This window comes from Camarhynchus parvulus, chromosome 3 (assembly GCF_901933205.1).
Source record: "Camarhynchus parvulus chromosome 3, STF_HiC, whole genome shotgun sequence".
Classification (NCBI taxonomy): domain Eukaryota; kingdom Metazoa; phylum Chordata; class Aves; order Passeriformes; family Thraupidae; genus Camarhynchus; species Camarhynchus parvulus.
The window spans coordinates 43,565,772-43,586,458 of NC_044573.1; the positions used below are offsets into that span (position 1 = coordinate 43,565,772).

At 36.5% G+C, this 20,687-nt stretch overlaps 1 protein-coding gene across 3 annotated transcripts in view; it reads right to left on the reverse strand.

Annotated features, from left to right (window-relative positions):
• Positions 1 to 20,687, reverse strand: part of ARID4B (AT-rich interaction domain 4B) — an 88,770-nt gene that overhangs the window by 40,027 nt on the left and 28,056 nt on the right. For all 3 annotated transcript variants that reach the window (XM_030946221.1, XM_030946219.1, XM_030946220.1), the window contains exons 3-9: positions 18,485 to 18,595; positions 13,710 to 13,775; positions 13,023 to 13,113; positions 8,873 to 8,952; positions 6,442 to 6,533; positions 3,904 to 4,042; positions 141 to 220 (exon numbers count right to left, since the gene is read on the reverse strand). In XM_030946221.1, the coding sequence (XP_030802081.1) occupies positions 141 to 220; positions 3,904 to 4,042; positions 6,442 to 6,533; positions 8,873 to 8,952; positions 13,023 to 13,113; positions 13,710 to 13,775; positions 18,485 to 18,595 (659 nt within the window). The remainder of the gene's footprint in view (positions 1 to 140; positions 221 to 3,903; positions 4,043 to 6,441; positions 6,534 to 8,872; positions 8,953 to 13,022; positions 13,114 to 13,709; positions 13,776 to 18,484; positions 18,596 to 20,687) is intronic.

A 20,687-nucleotide genomic window follows, 5' to 3' on the forward strand; every position in this document is an offset into this window, starting at 1 on the left:
TTTTTTAAACATTAGAAAATTACTGGCAGGAACTCACTGAACTTACTGATGTTATTAACACTTTAACCAACACACCTCATACTACATTTCACTTGAGGTATAAATTTTGTTCAATTATCAAACTCAACATTCCTACTCACAATTTGCCATCCTTGAATGAGCGAACAAGAATATTGTCTTTTTTCACCGCAATATCATCACTACAATCTGGGCAAACCACCTGCAAAGATATTACAATTGCAAAGTTTAGAGAGAAAAAGCTAAAACAAGAGAGTAATAATAAATACCAATGCTTCTCTAAAAGCACTGTGCTCATTTCTCGCTGGTAACCCTGAGATGAGAGCAAGTGAGATCCCCCAAAACACAGGAGTGATGACCTCCTGAAATTACTGAATGCATGAGGTCATCCTCGCTCCTAGAGGGAAACTGATGGCTGCTGCCAGAAACATAAGAACAGCATTCTGACAAAATGTCAATCTGTCATGCCCCTACAGTTTATTCTACTCCTCATCCCAAAAGGACAGAAATTTCACCAAGTGCTGCCACCTGACTTAGAGACTTCTTCTGAAAACTTCTGGAAATGGCAAGATGTGATCACACACAGTGTCAAAACCAAAAGCTAACAGGATCTATGAAATGCAATTTTCTAAGGGAAGACTTACAAGTAATTTGCCTAGGAGAGAAGAGCACCTCGAGTGCAAGTATTATGATAGGTTCTTTAACTCAAGAAGTAGACTAATCAAGTCTAGCACTGAGACAACATATTATTTGTTGCAATTTTGAAAGCTATTTCAGTTTTGTTAAACCAGGATACAAGTCACTAATCAAAAAGCATCAAGAATTTAATAATAAAAAACAAAGAATAAATATTGAATCCCTAGAGATACACTACAGAAAAGCAACAATAATGCGCATAGATCCCTGAAAGTTAGGAAAATTCTGCCTTCTACAAAACCTCAAGGAGCAGCAAATGAGTGTAGCCCTAAGTTAGCCCAGGTAATACCTCTTCTCCCTTATACCAACTTTTGCCTTTCAATCCCAATTTTCCACCAAATACGAAGATACTAAATGGCAAAAGTTGAGTTTTTCCCCCCTCCTTACATAGGTCACCACCTATGCAGCATTTTAGGAGCTAAAGTCAAAAGTTCCAAGTAATTTGGAGATAGACTTACATATCACAAAGCATGGTCCTCAAGATAAATAAAATTCAACAGACCAAGTTCCAAAATTCAATGCATTCACAGTCTACAAAAAATTACTTTAGGAAATGACAACTTTCTAAATGGAATTACACTTGAGATACAGCTTGCAGTGTCAGGGTAAAAGACAATGATTATCATCCCCTATTTTAAACTGACATGTGCAAACTCCTAGCTCCTTTAAAGATGGAGAAAGGCTCTTCAGGCTTTAGCTACGGTTTTCTAGAAGCATCAAGATTTTAGTAGTCAGAAATCCATTCAGAGGTTGGAAAACACCTTACCATCACCTCATCTAGTGCCTTTACATCAAGCAACATCACCACAATTTTGCCTGAATCAAGTTCTCAATTTCCTTGCAAAACAAACTCCACTGGAGTCAGAGGATGAAAGAGATGATCCTATGTAAACTCAATTTTCTGAAAATGCTGCAGATTTCCTCACTGCAGCTTTCAAAAGCCTTTAAGTACACATTAAAACTAAACAATGCTATAAGGCTTTGAATAAGACTGAATCACACTCTGACATATGGAACAACTGTCAGACCCTTTTACAATTCTAGTTAGTCACTGTACTCCCCCCTTCCCCACAGAATTTACAGAAACAAATGAGCAAACAAAAACCCCACCAACCCAGACATGTATGCAGGATTAAAACAATGCAGTCAATCACTGAGTCCTCAGAGTAATTTTTACTTCTATAGTTCTAAATTTGTAAGTGATAATCACTTTGGTTATAGGCATGATCTCCAAAGTACTTGGTTTCCACTACTAATCTTAATTGTTACCTGGTGTAAAGGTTTGGACTAATCCCTGAACTTGTTTTCACATAATAAACTTGCACAATGTCCTCTGTGCTTATACACAAAGTATCTGTACATAATATCGTTAGTAAGAAATAATGCTGAGATACACATTCTTCCACACATTAAACCTGAATTTTCATTACATTATTCATGAAATTACCATAACACACAGTTAATGCAAAATTTATCAGTAATAAGATAAGATTACTTTGTTCATACAGTAGAGGTAAAAAAACCTGCTTACAAGGTAAAAAAACTAAGAAGCATAGCTATTGGAAAGGGGATTATAACAAAGAAAACCAAGCCAAACCAAAAAAGGCAGCTATTTGAGGTACAAATCTACCCTTTGGCACAGCTTCTCTGGTTAAATGCAATATGATGTTTGTTTGCAGAGCTATAAACCTGATTACTAAAGTAAGAGTTAATCTAGGATAAGCTATTTCAGAGTTAACAAGCTTCACCCTCAAACTTTATCCCCCCCTACTGCTTTTCATTTGTTGCAGGAAGCTTTCCATGAAGAAGCAGCTATTCCAATCTTCAAAAGAAATCCAAAGAAACAATTGTGTATCTTTAGTATATCTTTGGAGCAGAAGCAACAATTCAGCTCCTCTTCAGAGTCTGACCCACAGCTGTCCTGAGCAGCACTACAGGAGCCCCCGGTAGTGTTCCTACTCTACAGCAAGCAAGCAAGCAAGCCCAACCCCCCAGAGCATGCCCTGGAAACTGCTACCTGCCATGGCATGAGCAGAAAGGCAAACCCAGCAGTGTGACATTAAAACTGCTCAAGCCACTTTCACTGACCACTTCTCTGAGTGAACTGTGAGGCAGGTAATACTGCATCCTCTTGATGACAGCTTTCAGCAAAGAAACATCTCATTTTTTCTTGTTTATCGACGAAAACTTCTCTTAAAGTTATCTGCTGTAAACATGGTACATCCTTGCTGTACAGTCTGCCCTCTCCCTTGTAAAAAAGACTTCAGTGACTCTTTCCCTTCCACAAACTTCCCCAAAAGAATTCCTACTGGAAAGCTGCTGGACTGCATTACAAGACACAGCAGGTGACAAGCAGAACGCTGCAATTGAGAGCTATTGCACATACCAAGAGGAGTTAAATGCTACTGTATGGCATGGTTTCAAAAGCAGAGCACAAGTCTCCCTGAAATTAGATAAATGTTAAGTTTTCATTGCCAGGGAGGAATTAATAAAATAAAATAAAAAGCATGGTCCTAGAATGTACTACATATAGAAATATACTGACTTCCAAATCAATCAGTGAGTCTACATGCAATCACTAGACTAGCTGTGATATTTTTTTAGAAGTTGATTTCTTTAAAAGTGTCTTTAAGCCAGAATAAAGGAAGAGAAAAAATACTGGTACTAAAAGGCTACAATGTAATTTTAAAGTAAATTTATTGTCAATATTCCATTACCTACTGTAGCGGCCAAGAAAAAAACATTTGATTTTATTATCCAATGTGTTTATATTGAATGTTGAAAAATCATGTCTATCATGTCTATTTAGTAATCACTAAACTTCCTCTCTCTCTGTATTTTACATTTCCTTCCTTGATAAAACTCAGTAATTTGGAAAATTGATATACAATAGCCTAGGAAAAAAGCCCTGAACTTCTAGTCCAATAGTGAACACTGAACACACTGCCGAGCTAGAATTAGGTCAACAAGCTCTGGCTGTTTGGAAAAACTAAGGTCATGTTAGCAATCCCTTTTTTAAACAAACATATCTAGATATATTTCCTTTGACTGTTCTTGTACTGTCCAATTTGAAAAAACACATTCTAAAATTCAAACAAAAACCACCAAAATAGAAAAACCCCACACCTCTCCCAGTGCCTAGAAAAAGATAAAAGCTGTACAAAATTACAATAAAGATGAAACTCTTACCAAGGCTGGAAACCACAGAGCTTTCTTTTTATCCACACTGAAGCAGTCCACGCACACAACTTTTCCTAGTAACTCATCACTTTGTTTCCTATCATCTTCATCTTCATCGCTGGAAGAGGATGAAGATTCTTCTTCAGGACTAAACAACAGAAAGAGACTTAAAACTCAACTATTCAAAACTTGATTATTGTAATTACAGGAGATCCAAAGCAAATTATCAAAGAGACATAAATAACAGTGGCTTTAATTGTCTGTTAGGTGTTTTGGCATAAAAATTAATAAAGTATTTATAATATATTATAGCAACAATTCAAACATTACAAACTCAGACATGCACATTTACTAGTCATACATGTAAAACCCAAACAAAACACTACCATGCACCCATAGGGAGGAGGACAAATGCACTGTCAGGGTATTCAAAGTGAAACCATTCTACCCTACAAAAACAAAAACACTGTTCAAAAATACTGTTGCAGTTGTAGTTTTGGACCAATGCTAAGCTAAACTCTTTTGGTCTTCCCTCTTAATCTATGCTTTTACTTTAACAACCACACAGAATGGAAAGCTATTTTGAGAGATGACAAATCTCTGAAGAAGAAACATCAGATACAAAGATGAACAGCAAAGAGAAAGTCTGTTTATCTTTAAACAGTTCTTTAAAGATGTGCAGTGAAGTATTTCTATGACTTCCAACTTCATATTGAATGAAGTGTTGGAATGTAAGTAGATGGGCCAAGATGCAAATGCATTTTCATTTAAAAGGGTTCTGGCTCATTGTTTTGACTATTCAAGTACTAAGTTGCACCTGGTTTTAACCATATGAGGAGTCTAAATATACAAACTAGTCCAAGTAAAATTACTTGCAACTAAAAAAAGTAAAAACAGAAATTCCTCTCTTGATGCTCTCTATATATCGTTTTTAATAGTCCCTTCAGAGGTTAATCCTCAGAAAATATACAGCATCTTCAATGAGCACCACCACCATTACTTCAGAAGCTATCTTCCATTTGTCATATAACTGCTTTTGAGTACAAAATTCACTACTAATAGAAAACTCAGTTACCATAACAGAAGGGAACTGATGTACAGTTTAAAGAGAATTTCTTTTTCTCCATCTTAAATTTATGTTATTTCCAGTGATGATAATTGTTTTGGTTTTGCATTGTTTTGATTTCTTTTTCCCTCAAAATTCCTTTTTTTTTTGAGTAATGGTTTCTTTTAAAATATATTAAATTCTTTCAGGTTGCTTTCTGGGGCTCAAGAATCTCTTGTAGGAAGAGAAAAAACTCAAAGACTAAAGAGAAAGCCAGAACTATTTTGGAGACTACTTCCTAACTCAAATTGCACAGATACTGGTATAAGTGTCTTTAAACTCAGTTAACACAGTTTTAACAACAAGATAAAGATAAGTGTGTTGCTTCTGACATCATAATATCCTGTACAGCCCTGTACAATATCCTGTACAGAGACATCAAGGATGCTACAATCACATTCTCTGTGGTAATGCCAGCTTTTTTCAACTTTTTCCTTCACTATCTCACAAATTAGTAACTCAACAATTTTCTGAGTAAACTTATAGCTCCTCTACATATATAGGGCAGCATTTATTTCAAGCTACTAGAAAGTGCAAAAACCCAAGCATGAAAACCACTACACCTAAAAACTTTAAGCAAACAAGAAAAAAACCCCCACATAAACCCACATATACACACAAAAACCTCACAACCCACCCACAAACAACGAACAATAGGCATTGGACCATGTAACACTGGTTTATCAAAACCACAGCTACCAAGAATTTTGGTGCCTAAAAATTCTTGAACTTTGTTTTTATATCAGTAAGCTTTGTTGCAAACTATACTAGAAGCAGTGGGAAGAAACTGATGCACAGGAAATTCCACCTGGATATGAGGAAGAACTTCCTTATTGCGCAGGTGACTGAGCACTGGAACAGATTGTCCTGAGAGGTTGTGGAGACTCCTTCACTGGAGATGTTCAAGAACCAACTGGACTCAATTCTGTGCCAGGTGCTCTAGGATAGCTCTGCTTGCGCAGGGAGCTTGGACCAGATGCCCCACTGTGGTCCCTTCCAACCTGACCCATTCTGTGATTCAGTAATAATAAAGCCCTTCAGAGAGCCTGTACTGAAGGGTCTATCTACATGAGGATTCTGGGACCTTCCACAAAGACTTCCTGTCAGCTGGACAAAGACTGCATTGTAATTATTTTAGCTTGAGTCCAACATATTTACTACACTACAGAGATGTTTGCCAATACAATTCAAAAATTTTTTTAAACAACAAAAAGCTCTTGGATACACCTGGTGCTATTTTAAATATTGATTACATGAAAACTTTAAATGCTTGTATGCAACAACAGACTGAGTTTCAAACTGAGTGCTAAACAACATTTTTCGTCCAGCCTCCTGTTTTTTTTAATAAGAGAAGCCTGAACATACAAATAATAAAACTCGATACACACTGAAAGCTTCAGAATTGATTACACACAGCACAGATATCAAAATATTTAACTTACATATGATTGGATCTCCTTCCCCTGTTTGTTTTCTTTCCTATAACAGGAGTCCCAAAGTGTTCAGGATTGGTGAGTGGGAGCTGATCTAATGTCTGTTGAAATGAAAAAATACATATGCATATACATAAGAAAAAGCTGGCATAAGTTATTCTCCAAACCACCTGCTTCACTGAAGCAATTTTTGTCAACAGAGACTTTCTCATTATGAAAGAAATACAGAAGTACATCATATATGTCACACTTAGATTTTAAAAAAGGAATGTGTTTTGTTTTGCATGTTTTTTTCAACACTGTCTCTGCACCTCTGAATAATTAACTTTTGTCGAACACACACAAAAAATTCTTCCCAGAAGTCCTGCCTTTGGACAATCAAAACACAGAGAAATAAGTATCAGGTATTCTGCTCACCTGGCATATTCCATCTCTACCAGATTAATTTTCTGCCTATCCTACAATTAGACTAAATACTGAATCATCTACTAAAAAATGAACAAAGGTCCCCTTTAAAATGAAACAGCAAGATCACTCAACAGCAGCAAACATGACAACTTACTTTAATTTTTTGTTAGTAATTCATACTTTGATATGTGAGAGAGATTCTAAAACAATTTTAATGGGGCTGCTATATTGATAATCGGGAGGGTGCTAATTGATGCTTTATCAGCATCAAAACAAAAATAGAGGGAGAAAAAGAACTTCCCCTCTTCAGGAAGAATCCCTCAACAGAAGGAATTCACGGACATGCAGTATCTTCTCTCCCTAAGCCTGCTGTTACCTGTTTAAATGATAACCACTCCTGATTTGAAGGCAGGTGGTACACAATAATTTTTTGTACAGCTGCTTATTATTGTTCTTTAAAAGAAGGCAGAAAGCCTTCCAAATTAAATATAGTCCTCTAACTTCAACTTCTTTGTCATGTATGAATTTTACAATGTGTAACACCGACAAGCACCTCAGAAGTATTCTGTCTCAGACAGAATTGACTGAAGGACAATAAAACTGGCTTTTTAGAATCTAAAAATAAATGTATGACTACTTCTGAATGTGGTGGACATCCTAAAAGATTCTACACCACACACTTGGGAAGCAGTATCAGAACAAGACAACTGTGGGGCACTGGCCTAATTACAAAAGAAATTTGAGATGTAATTTTCCCTGCTGTGTAGCTGTGCAATCAAAAGGTAATTATTAGAAATGTACAACATGTTTCATTCAGAGCTGATGACAGTGAATTGCAAATCAGTGACTTCTGGCAAAACATCAAAAGTTTAGATGAAAAAAAAGATGATAAAAATAAGAAGTACCAGACATCTGAATGTAAGGTTTCTTTGAATGTGACAAAACAATCTGAATTACTCTCATTCAGCCAAACAGGTCACAAAGCAATACAAGTAGACCAAAATTTTCAACCCATGCACCCTAAGGTAATACTCCTGAAACCATATTAAAATACTATTTATGGAACAGAAGAAATCTAATCTTCAGTTGTGCTGATCATTAATAGCAAAGAATTAATTGAAGGGATACCACAATCTTTAAAATTATAGCATTTCTATCGGAATCTAGATTTAGGCATCTAATTCGGCTCCCACCTTTACATATGTTTCATCCTGATTTAGGATTCTAGCAGATACCTGAATCTTCACAGGAATGCAGCATGCAAAAAACAAACTCAGCTGACTGCAGTAACAGCACACTTATGTAGAACAAAAAAACCCATCTTCAGCAGCTGTCCAGTAAACAAACATGTTTACATAAATCTGCCCATGCGTCCAGATTGTCTTACATAATATGAAGGAATAACTCCCATTCTGAAATTCCAATTATTTGGAATGTACTACAAAGTTTGCATACTTTAATGTGTAAATCACCTCTAAGACATGGGCCAGCTTCAAAATACTGGTAGCTGTTGTCAAATAAGCAACAGCAACTTATTATTATTGGTCATTTGAAAGAAAAGCTTTTATGTTTCATTAACTATTACAAATTTGGTTTGACCATCAAAAATGCAGCATAACTTTACTATGCATAAACATCCACATTAGTTTTTTGTGTTATAAATTATATTACTTTTCATGTTATAAGTATACTGTGATTTTTTTCATCACTAATACAGGTCATTTTTTATACAATGCAAAGTAGTTGTGTAATCGCAGGTTTTTTGTGTGATCTACAATCTACAAAGTATCAATAACGTAAAAATGAAAAAGATAAAATGCTGGGTTTGTTTCTTAACTTACACAGTTTGGTGAAATCTAACTGTATTTCTTGCTTTCAAAAAAAAATAAGCCAGACCCTGTGGACCACACTTTGCATAATCCCCACTCTTAGTAGCATGGATACACATAACATACTAAAACCTGAGGTAATAAAAGCATCACTTTTAAATTTTTCTAAATAAAAAGTTGCAATATAAAAACTCTTCAATTACCTCACTCTCAGCAAAATGTCTTTCTCCTTTTAAACACAGGGAAGAGCGTCTCAGAGTCTTCTCATCACCATCATCAAATACTGCCACCAGATAAGAAGTGAGGAAAGAAAACATTTCTTTTTAACTCAGGATATTAATAAACAATTCATTTACATGTCTGAAAGAATGGGATATATAATCCTGTAGTCAACCCTTGGAACAAACCTATGCCCAGATAATGCTGCAGACCCAGTAAAGCATTTCACAGACTGACCAAATACAGATACATAAGCTGCTCTCTCACCATAGCTACTTTACACTTGCATACCTTGAGTAATCACTAGTTGATCAGACAATTCATGGTGTCATGAAATTAAATTCAACACACTAGAATTCAAAACCTATTTTTTCTAACATTCAAAACCTATTTTTTCTAACGTTAACAATTTTTAAAGAATTTAATTACACAATTCCGGTGATATTCAAGTGGAAGCTCTGCTTACCATGGAGAAACATAACTGGATATTTATAGAAAAAGCTGCAATTTAACATTGTATGGAAGTTCAATGTCTTTCTCTACTGACTTCATGCAACTAAGCTACAGAACAACAGCGATATCACCCTAAGAAGATGACAATAGTCAAAGTGCTGACAATCATCAAACCCAGCTCCACTGACAGAACTGTGCAGCTCCCAGTTTCTAGACTTTTTGCTATCTTTGCTACCACTAGGTCAACTGGAAACAAGCTCATAATGTAGTTCATTTAGCTACATCCTTTAGAATCCTGAAATGCACTGCACACATTTAAGGTGGGGTCTTCAGAACCTGATGAACTGGTCGTATAAAAAGTAAGCTTTTGTCAAGTCTTCTGCAGATACTTAGAAGATGGAAACCTGGTGACAGATTTTAACTCTTAGATTTTGCTTGTATTGTTCAGTGAGACAAGAACTTATCTCTTCTCCCCTCTTGAGCAGTGATAATTATATTCTTGCTCCCACACAGTAGTGACCTCAAAGACATTTGTCGGCACAGAAACAACCCCAAGATAACATTAAAATATTTCATTAAAAAAAAAGTTTCAGCAACTTCTTAGCATGTCATTTTCACTTCATTTAAACATCCTCTTCTGTCCATCAACAGATCAAAGTTACAGCAGAATGGCTGTTGACCAGCAAGATTAAAGAGATTAATTTAATTCCTTGCTTTCTGATGGAGGGTGCTCTACTCTTCAATGTTTACTAACTCAAATAAAAATATACAAAAAGCAACAAGTCAAATTAGTCAAATTCTTGACTAATATTTACTTGATATTAAAGAACCTTTTATTTAGTTCTGTGAATTTTTCATCCCTGTATAAAATTGAGTACTCTTGATAAAGAAACTTCCCCTTGTAACTACAATTCCCCTATTACTGTTGTTTTATGGACTACAGTAATAGTTGAACAATGTTCAATTGTGATACAGTATCAGTTAAGAGATGCGCATCCTTCACTTCAACATTTGTTGAAAAGTATCAATGGCAAGAACCGCACACAAACCACTCAGATTTGGAACTGCATCTCAAATGGTCAACACATAATTAAGCTCCCCTTTGGTTAAGTGAAGTAGAAGTCAGCAGGTTCCTAATCCACTTTGTGTTAATTAACAAAACAGTCTCCTTACATAATGAGAGATAAAAAAAAAATCTATCCACTTCAAGAGATAAGCTGACTACAGCAGAGGTAAACCTATTCTGAGCTAGGCAGGTAGCCACATAATGTGTCCTATGTGGTAATCTGCTTGTGGCCTCTTCCTTGCCAGAGGGAATCTTAATCTTGTTCCATAACATGAATACTTTCAGAGGAAAAGCTTGACCTCCCTGAAAGACTTATGTGGCCAGCATGACACATATGGCTTAATGACTGTGACATTTTGATCTATTGCAACATCCTGAAAACGATCTACTGAGCAGGCATCAGGAGCGTAATGTATTTAAAATCACATGTTCTGAAACTGCACAAGAAAAGCCGGGGAAGAAAAGACACAACTTAATGCAACCAAAATCACTTTGAATTCTAATGACAAATTGTAATGACAAAAAAAGTGCAGAAGGGGGTAAGATTACTTTTGAACATGCATAGTTCTGCATTTTCAGTAAAGCAAATAATCCTGCCATTTTCTTTCCCCTGCCATAGTAAACACAAACTTTAAGAGACATTTATATGAATGACGGAACAGTATCTAGTTACCAGGACTTAAACACCTTGAGTTCTTTGAGGATTTTTCACAGGGCAGGCAAGACTAAGAACACTTAGGTATGTATGTATGTGCATGTGTGCATATATATATATATATGTATGCCTATTAAATGTATAAGTTTTATGCATATATATACATACATATATACACACAGTGCTATACTAATTTTAAAAGACTATACTAGTTGGATTTTTATAAAAATTTAAATTTAGTTTTTGCTGTTCTTTGGTAGAAAAGCAGTGGCACCAAAAAAAACATGTAAGCAAATTGATGTACAATTTGTATTCAGACATCGTATGAATACAAGACACACAGGGACATTCAAAGCAACTTTGCCCATTCTTCGGGGTTAAAAGAGGTCTCAAGCAGTCCTCAAAGAGTTACTCCTCTCCAGATACTGCTGCAATGGCATATCTGGTCTTAAGTAACTTTTGGAAAGGCACTACTTCAGATGGATCCATGCCTTCACAAAGTTTTTCACCAAATCATAGGAATTTTATTCACAAAATCATTAACAGTGCAAATAATTAAATGCTTCTCAGCAAGTGCTAGGACAACATTAGGTAACTGCTAGTTGAGCGCCAATTCTGGAACCTGGTAAATGGCAACTATATCTTACAGTAGGACTTTCACTCAGATCTGCAAAGTCATCACTGTCAGTAAAGGCAGTTCTTGTCTCATTCCAGTCACCCTACTGACAAAGATTATTCTAATCATCCACATCTACAGTCAGTTTTCCATCAAAGTGCACTACACTGCCAGCAGCTGTGCTGCTTTTACCAATTCTGCAAGGTCAACATGCTTTTGTCTGCTTTTATCTACAAAACACAAGAGTTGAGACTGAAACCCATACTTCTGCCTATTTCCCAAGTTCAGGATTTTTGACAGACATCTCCGTTGACTGCAACTCCGTGACATCTGCCTTCAAATTTTAATATGCATGGCTTCCTATCTTATTCTTTTTGCTCAACTGCTAACCTCACACTTTCTCAGAAACATAAACAGAGATATACAACACAGCTCTAACACCAGCTATACCATTTGCTTCTTAAAAGCTCCCATATCTGATTCACTTCTGTATTAATTACCAAAACACTATCTATAATGTTAATTCTTGCCTTTGTACATTATGTTTCACCCCATCCTAACCCAGTCTCACCTATACTAATAGATTCTACTTCTCCAACAGAAAAACAGATGTATTTTCTTCAACACTTATCTGTAAGGTCTTATCTAAATTTAGAGCTCTATTCCCTTCTGAAAGGACTATGACTAGGGAAAATAAAGTCTTTCTCTAGTTGTTCAACATCACCTCATTAACAATGACCCATGCCTCAAAAGAACTAAGTCTCACTAAAGTCCTTTCAAGTTCTAGTCTTCAACTTCCCATATCTACACAGGAGAGGGCTATGTAGCTTTTCAAAAATCAATACATTTTCTGTATATAAATTTTAAAAAACTTCTACCCTCTACTGGCTATAGAGTATGAGGTATATTATCAAACATCTGAAATATCACATTATAATAAGCCATGTGTATTTTAACAGTAGCTGTTGTAAGGGCTAAGCCTGGGAGCAGGGAAAATTAGGTGTTGCAGTTTGTGTTTTAAAAGCACTTCTTCACTCTTTTTTAAAGGATCTGTGACAGCATATTTGCTTCAGAATATTTAACAAGTGTATTTAATATCTAAGGAGCAGTCACCAGTTATAGAGCAATTCACTACACCTTTATTTGGTGTCCCAATTGCAGATCATAAAGGGCACAGTTTCTTATAAAAACTCTAAATAAGTTTATCCTTTAAGTTTTTTCATAGAAACTCTGAATGCCTAAGCATCTCCAAAAAACCTCTCTCACCATGCTTCGGACATGTCCAGGTCACAGGCTTATTTTTAAGTCAGAAGTTTTATTCAAATACATAAATCTTTCTCTTACCTACAGTATACCAACTTGCATCTGTTAATTTATTGATAACTGCTTCCTGGTACGTTCCATCTGGATTCTTCACTTCCACAACAGTTCCTACCTAAAACAGAGAACTCACTTAGCACTGGAGACTTTCTAACACAGGAAATGAAAGCAACACTTTTGTGTTAGCAAACCAAGATAATTTCTAGCTTATTCCATGTCAAATATAAAATGTTTTTCCAGTTTCACTTGAATATACTTGTATCACTCAAACTTCTTTTTTCATTCCTTTAAAGTAAGCCAACTAACTGAGCTGATTATTTCCTGCCAGCAGGTGGGGAACAAGAACCAATTTGAGTGATGTCATTCTCTTGTATAAGAGCTTTCCCACCAAATCCTCCTGCCGAGTTCTCCAAAGGAATGGTGACTAAAAATCAGTGCCAGCCATACTTCATAACTTTAAGGCAAAAAGAACAAAGAGGCTTTTACCAGCCTGTGCTGCATCCCCTTTAACTACAAAGAAAAAATCTAACATAAAGAGTATACTACCTCTAACTTTGTAGCATCACCTTTTATGCCTTGTGATCCTATCTAGCCTGTGTAATAAGATGAACCTTCTACTCTCACCCCATACCGTATATGCACATTTATGTCAAATACTGAAAAGGAAAATGTTTTTCAAAGCATTAGCAAGACATAAACCAATTTTATTACCTTTAAGGGACCCTTAATGTGGTCATCTTGCACTTCCACTGTTGAAGAATCATGCCTAAAGGTTACCTAAAAAATATAATTCAACTGACAATCACTTGATACAATTGAGCAGCATAAGCACATACAAACGTCAGTAGCTCTTCTCTTACTCTCATTTTACAGTTAATCACCATAATCATCCCACTTGCTGAAAGCTGTCTTATTCATATATTATAGAAATATGAGGGGCTAATTCCTTAGTTATCAAATCTCCTAAAATATTTTTCTCTTTCACAATAGAATCATTATCTCTGCAGGAAATAACAGGCAAGAGTATAACAAAATTGTCTAATGGCTCAAAATTATCTCTGCAGTTCTCTTAAGTTATTTGAACGTCTCTAGAACCACATCAAGACCAGAGAAAGTTACAAGACTTCTGAGTACAACTTTAAAGAAAGACTTATATTTCAATGCTTTGAAATCAAACAGTTTTAGCACCTTTATCTTTTGCTGATAAAAGTGCATTTTTCACCTCATGGTTGAAAGACTCACAAAAGTACAGGACACTGCTGTCGATTAAACAAAATGAACAACTCAAATAGGCTTTCAGTTAATGTCAGTCTGGCATACATGCAGAGTTAATTGGAAGAAAATGTAAAGCCAGCAAACTTTTCAGTCCTTACGGAGTTAGTAAATCCTGTAAATATATTAAATTATTTTCCCCTGTAATTCCCATAAAGATATAAAGGCTGTTGTCTTTAATCCTACACACTCTGTCCACAGGAAAAAAAAAGTCTGGAAATTCAAATGTACGATTAAGTTATCTGTACCAGGTGCAACAGACATTCACCTTTTGTTTCATTCACAATTAACTTGGTTACACTGAAAGTCATAGGATGAATTACATCTGAAGTTTTATTTCCACTCCAGTTTTAAAATTGCAGGAAACTGAGAAAATTCTAGAATTACATTTTATGTACTTATGTACCTTTATTAACACACAAATGATGCTCTGATGTTCACCAGAACAGACTCTCTTAGTATATTGATGCCGAAGTGTATGATGTTTTACTGAGTATTTGAAAAAAATAAGAACGTAACATGAGATCCAGCTGTGTAACACTAGCTCTCAACTACAGCAATCCTACATTAAAAGTCTGGACTTGTTTCACAAACGTACCCACTAGCACTTTCACACTGTTGTTGAGAGCTTCACTGTAGCACACGGGAACAGCAACATTTCCTTCACAACCACACTGTTCTCTAACATCAACTCTTCTACACAGCCTACTCAGAGAGGAGACTTTAAGGAGTTTTGCCAAAAACAGCACCTACAACCAGGACTAAGGACAATCTATCTCAACCAATTGGAAAACAAATGCACTAAAATGCTACACTGTCCCTTCCAGGTGTTACTTCAATGAAATAGTTGTAGTCTTGTAGTTGCAGTTCTTGTAGTCAGAACTACAGCAACACACACAGTTGTGAGAGTGTGTTCTTTTTAGACCTGCACATCTCACTTGCTGATGGCAAATATTTTGTCCATCACACAGACAAAATCATATCAAAACAAAAGGCAGACAAAGGATTCAGGGTAGGAATTAACTGAGCAAGGACTACTCTTCTGAACTTCATCCTGACAGATACAGATATTTAATTCTCTCTTTGCAGGAATTTATCTAGGAAGTCAAAACTCAGTTAAGATGCAAAATAATCTGAAACCAAGGGTCACTAGTGGCTCGTGTGAAATACCCAGTAAACCAGTTCTGATTTAGAGACATCTGGTTTTATTTACTTTCTGTAATTATCTTAAATGTATTTTGCAGCAAAATGAACTCTATCCAGAACAGGAGTTGGCCACAATGTACTCTATGAAAGGTAAACAAAGCAAATTGCTATTGTGTATTCCAGAATGGTTTGTCTTTTTAAAGATGTCTTGGGGCTTTGACTCTTTGGGGGGAGAGTTTTGATAGCAACAGTTTTTGCTTCTTGAGATATTCATATGTGCTCAAAAAAATACTGGTTATTAACATAAATATTCAAACTCCAAACTCAGTGTGACACTGACGGCCTTTCTTGAAGAAAAGTGATGTCAGTATTTACTAGTTGTGGGTTCTAATTCTCACAATACTTAGCAGTGTGGAACCTTTCTGTTTCAGGTAAAAGATTAAGACATTCAGCACATCATCAGCTTGGTTAGACTCAGCTGGAATTTCTTTTTTCTTCACTATCCTGAAAAGACAGACCTAGTCAGTCCTATTACAGCAGAAGCTTCACTTATTTCTGTTTAATAAAGACCTACACAGAAAACAGTTACTTCTGAAACTTCTGTGCAGGGTGCCCAAATGCAAGTGGTGGTGGATACTTTTGCTAATTGTTTTAGGAGATGCTGCCAAAATAAACTGGCTTAAATAACTCTCTAAATAAAGCTATAATAAATCTGATAAAATAGACACTCCTGTAACACCCAAAGTCTTGCCCTTGAGTCAAATTTGTACTGCCTTCAACACTTTTGAAAAGTCCAGGCAAATCTGAAGTTCTGCTTTCAATGAGCAAGTGTGCAACGCTGTTATGTGTTACTGTAGAATTCTGTACTGAGTACAGAATTTGCCAAAGACTATTAAAGCGCCAAATGCAGTCCCTATTAATACTGACATTATAAGTACATAGCACTTGCAATAAATTGAATGAAGTTTTCAAATTATGCTGTAATGGGAAAGTTGACATGAAGGTATCTCCTCAAAATATTATAGGAAGTAGAATTCAACATAAGAAAGCACATAAAAGGAGACACAATTAAACATATTTTACTTGTCTGAAGATTACAATACTCCGTATCGAAAGAATTTTGTTGCAATTCTACTTTCTCAGCAGAACATCTCATTATAAACTTAAATTACTGCTTTACACTAAAATTGATAGTATGAAGTTAACTGACTTTCCTTCTGCTCTAGTAGGTCTAAAAGACTAAGGCATAAAATATAAACTGGGGTCAAAAGAAACCCATTCAGCAAGTAAAAAAATAATGCAGCAGATAAACTACCAAAATTTCAGACAAAGCACAACTGCTAATGAGAATCTTTGTTAGAGCTAATATTGGGGAAAGTATGCATGTGCCAGGAAGAGCTAAACAGATTTTCAGAGAAAATCAGAGGGCCGCTGCTAAGTTTAAGAAGTACACATTCATAGTGGAGAAAAACAATGTAAACAGATATTGCTACAGCACTTACACACAAAAATCTCAACCGCATTACTCTAGAAAGCAACAACAGTACTGGGGCTAAACTGCTCTAAGCAATACAGTAACAGTGAGCACACACACAAAACTGAATCCAGAGGGCATTGTACAAAATCTCCACAAACAATTTACAGAAAAATTCCATTTCATGTCAAGATCTTTCTGCAAACCTTGCAGTGATCAAACTTCAAGTGATAAACCCATAAGAAAACACTTAGCACTGAATAATAAGTAGCAAGTGGCCACCTAAGGAGGTGGACTGAAAGTCCCCCAAAGAACTGAAATGAGTTAAGATTTCACTGATCTATGCACAACAAAATTCCTGTACTTAAATACTGACACCTACCAGCTCAAATAGCAATACTTAATCACTTAAACCCAATGGTACTGTAAAGCACAGACCAGCTGATGCTATTAACAGTTTTGACTAAAGAAGTGAAAAGGCCGCTGATTTGCTCTTCTGGCAGATTTAAGACTAAAATCTTCTTGTTGTATTTAACATTACTATCAAATAAGTGACAATAGACCTTCCCACCAGGGTTTATGGAGAGTGCCTGCTCACTCCCTCAGACACACTATAGGCAAAAATCAGCCGCCACATGAGAGCAGAGTCAAATAATGCACACCAGTTTATAGTGTGCAATAGCGTTCAATAACAGGTTATTGCCACTCACATTTCATACATTTTTCACTTAAATTTACAGTAGATATAAGAAAAATATTCTGCCACTATAACTCTTGCAGAGCAACAATCTTGTATTTTCTAGGTGGTTTTGATCCTTGTTCTGCAATGTTTCCATATGAGGTTAAGAGGCAAAGCAGAAAAATAGTACCTCCTCCCAAATCAGTTTTCAGGGCAACATTATCCCAACAGAAATATACAGCCATTTTGTAGGGTATTGCTCTCTTTATTTCTAGAAATGATACTTTATATTTTCAAGGAATGTTAAAATGTGTATCTTGCAATCCCTTTGCAGAACTTTTAGTTGTCCTACATGTGGCTTATATTGATTCAGTCATTAACTAGTTATCATAAATCTTAGGTGAGCTTCCTGGCTTGCTATTCTGTAAGACAAAATGTGCCAAGTGGTTTTTGGAAGGCAGAAGGGTTTCAGCTTATTCCTAGCATTACCTAGTTGCCAAGGCTAAATGGCAGTGACCTGTATTCCTCAAGTAAAAGATATCCTATTAAAGCCTACTTTGAGTAGTCCTAGCTATTTTCTGGCAATATTGTCCCATATACCATATATAAGCCTACATTTATCACATTTTAATCAATTACTTTAAGGTCAGCCTATGGCACTGAAGGTCAAAAACATGCAGATGACAAAGTAGTGACAGAAACAGAAAATATTTATTTGTGTGGAAGTGGGGGAATCCCTCCCATCCCAACAGTAATGAGCTTACTGTTATTTCAAAGACTGTAATACCAGCTTCCAAGGACAGGATAGCCTCTTAGCTGTCCTGAGACTAAAAAGAAGTTTCACACTGCACCATTATGAACATTAATCACTTTTTTACCCCTCCTCAAAAAAGTGCTTGCAGGAAAACCGCATACCTTGACTTTGACAAGCCTTTTTGCTGTCTTGATCTTGGCTTCACAGAAGGCTCCTCTATACTTTGCACTCACATCAGTGCCCACTGTGAGATAGGGAGGCTCATCAATTGCCTGGAACAGAAAGGAAAACAACTGCTTTTTAATTACTGACCACATACAGCTACCATAGTTTCACCAATTTCTGTGGACAAAGTATTACAAAACAGCCCAATGAAACTTAAATTGACAGCAGTAGAAACACAGAACAAAACACTAAGGTAATCCAACGAATATAATTACAATCTCATAATATACAGATATAGTCTCCTGATATAAGGTCATAAATACAATAAACTGATACCACAGTTATCTCTACAACAAGCACCACATAGGCTTCCAGCCTCTGCACCATCTGAAGACTTAGCAGGTGATCAATTCTACTGCAGTGGTGAAGACCAACCAAGTGTTCTACTGTCTCCTTAAACTGCCTCAAGACCTGATTAAGTCACATGAAGACACTGATATTTATTTCCCTCAAATAATTAAGGTTCATTTTTCATTAGTAAATAGAACAACTCTGAGGAGATTTTGCTGTTTCACTTTTGAATAAAGTAAACGACAAAGGTGATGCTCATCAGGAGAGCAGCCCATGCGCAAGGTACAGTAGGAGACTGACAGAGACTAAATACAGAATGAAGGTGAAGGGTCCAGACAAAAGACAAGGTTTTGTGACATGAAAAACAGAATAGGTGACACCCAAACAGGGAAATAAGAAACAGAAGAGGTGGGAAATAAGAGAACATAGGTCAAATCAGTATACTGAGTGAGATCATGAAGGTACAGTTCCTTCAAAGGAAGTCCATCTTCTCTCACACAACCTCTCCTAACATAATCTGGGTGAGGAGATTCCAGATAACTGAGCCACTTATGAAGTATCACTTCACAGACTCTGGGTCAGAAGAGGGAAGGCAGAGGGCAACACCCAAGAGGAGTGAGGTTTGTTTTCAAGAGCTGCAAGCCTCCATGGAGACCCAGACAAGAGCAAAGCCAAGAGATTTAAGCCCTTATCGAAGCCAAATTGTGTTTCTGTGCCCCTACAGATTCAAACACAGCTTACAAGGGGCATCTCTGGCACATCCAGATTCTCTGTGGGAAAAATATAGAGATAAATCTTCACAGGCATCAGAGACTGATACTATTTGAGACTGAGGAGCTTCCACTCAGCATCAGATAATTCCTACTAGCTGCTCCCAGTTCCAATACATCAGAAGGCATGGAAGTGTGTACTTGAATGCTTCAATGCATCATTTTTTAGACATTTAAGTTCTACAAAACTTGAAACTGAGAAACATTAGATGCTACAGGGTTAACTCCTTATTAATGATGCTTTTTACAGTGACTCTGTTCCAGCCTCTCTCTCTCTCACTGGCAGGCAACAGAATATATTTCTGAGTAGTATAAAATCATTATCAATCTGTACTTTCTAAGATCACCAGAAACATGAATGCACTAATGAACCCTCCTCCCTCTCTCCCTGTTTGTGTGGTACGTGACTGCATGCAGAGTAGTAGGATATATTACATTGGTAGTAGTATATCCATGAACACCTATCCTTTCCTAATCCAGGCTTAATACCAATAAAACTCCACCGAGATTAACAAGGAATCTGCTAAGCGTGTTGGGATTCTGAAATTCATTCCCCCCTTGCTTGCCCAACAGTAGCTGCCTTTGACGCACGCTGCCATGCTTTTCTCTTGCTGCACTTGGATGAGTGCTGAAAGAGGGACTCAGGTGGTGATAAATTTGATTTTGGTCAGCACTTGCACTGAAGTGAACCAAGAAGTGGCTGTTTCCCACAATATGAATCTGAGCAGAGGAAAGCAGCAATGTATTCTCCTGCAAAGACAGTAAAGCTCTGAAAGGGGAGCATCCCTCCTGCTCCACTGCACTCTGTAGTGAAGAAACACATTCACCACTACAAGGGTGATAGTATTTCATGAAAGTTCATCTTCCAAAGTTAAAAGGAATTGTAAAGTACTGAGATTACTTTAACAAGAGCGACAGACCCCAGATGGGTCCACACAGACGCACACACCACTATAAACAAAACTTAAAGAGCTAGTTTGTCCATGTAGGCCTATACTTCCCTATACAGACAAAAGAATTATCAGAAAGACCAATCCACAATGTCAAGGTGAACTTACAGAAAAATACAGAATACTTT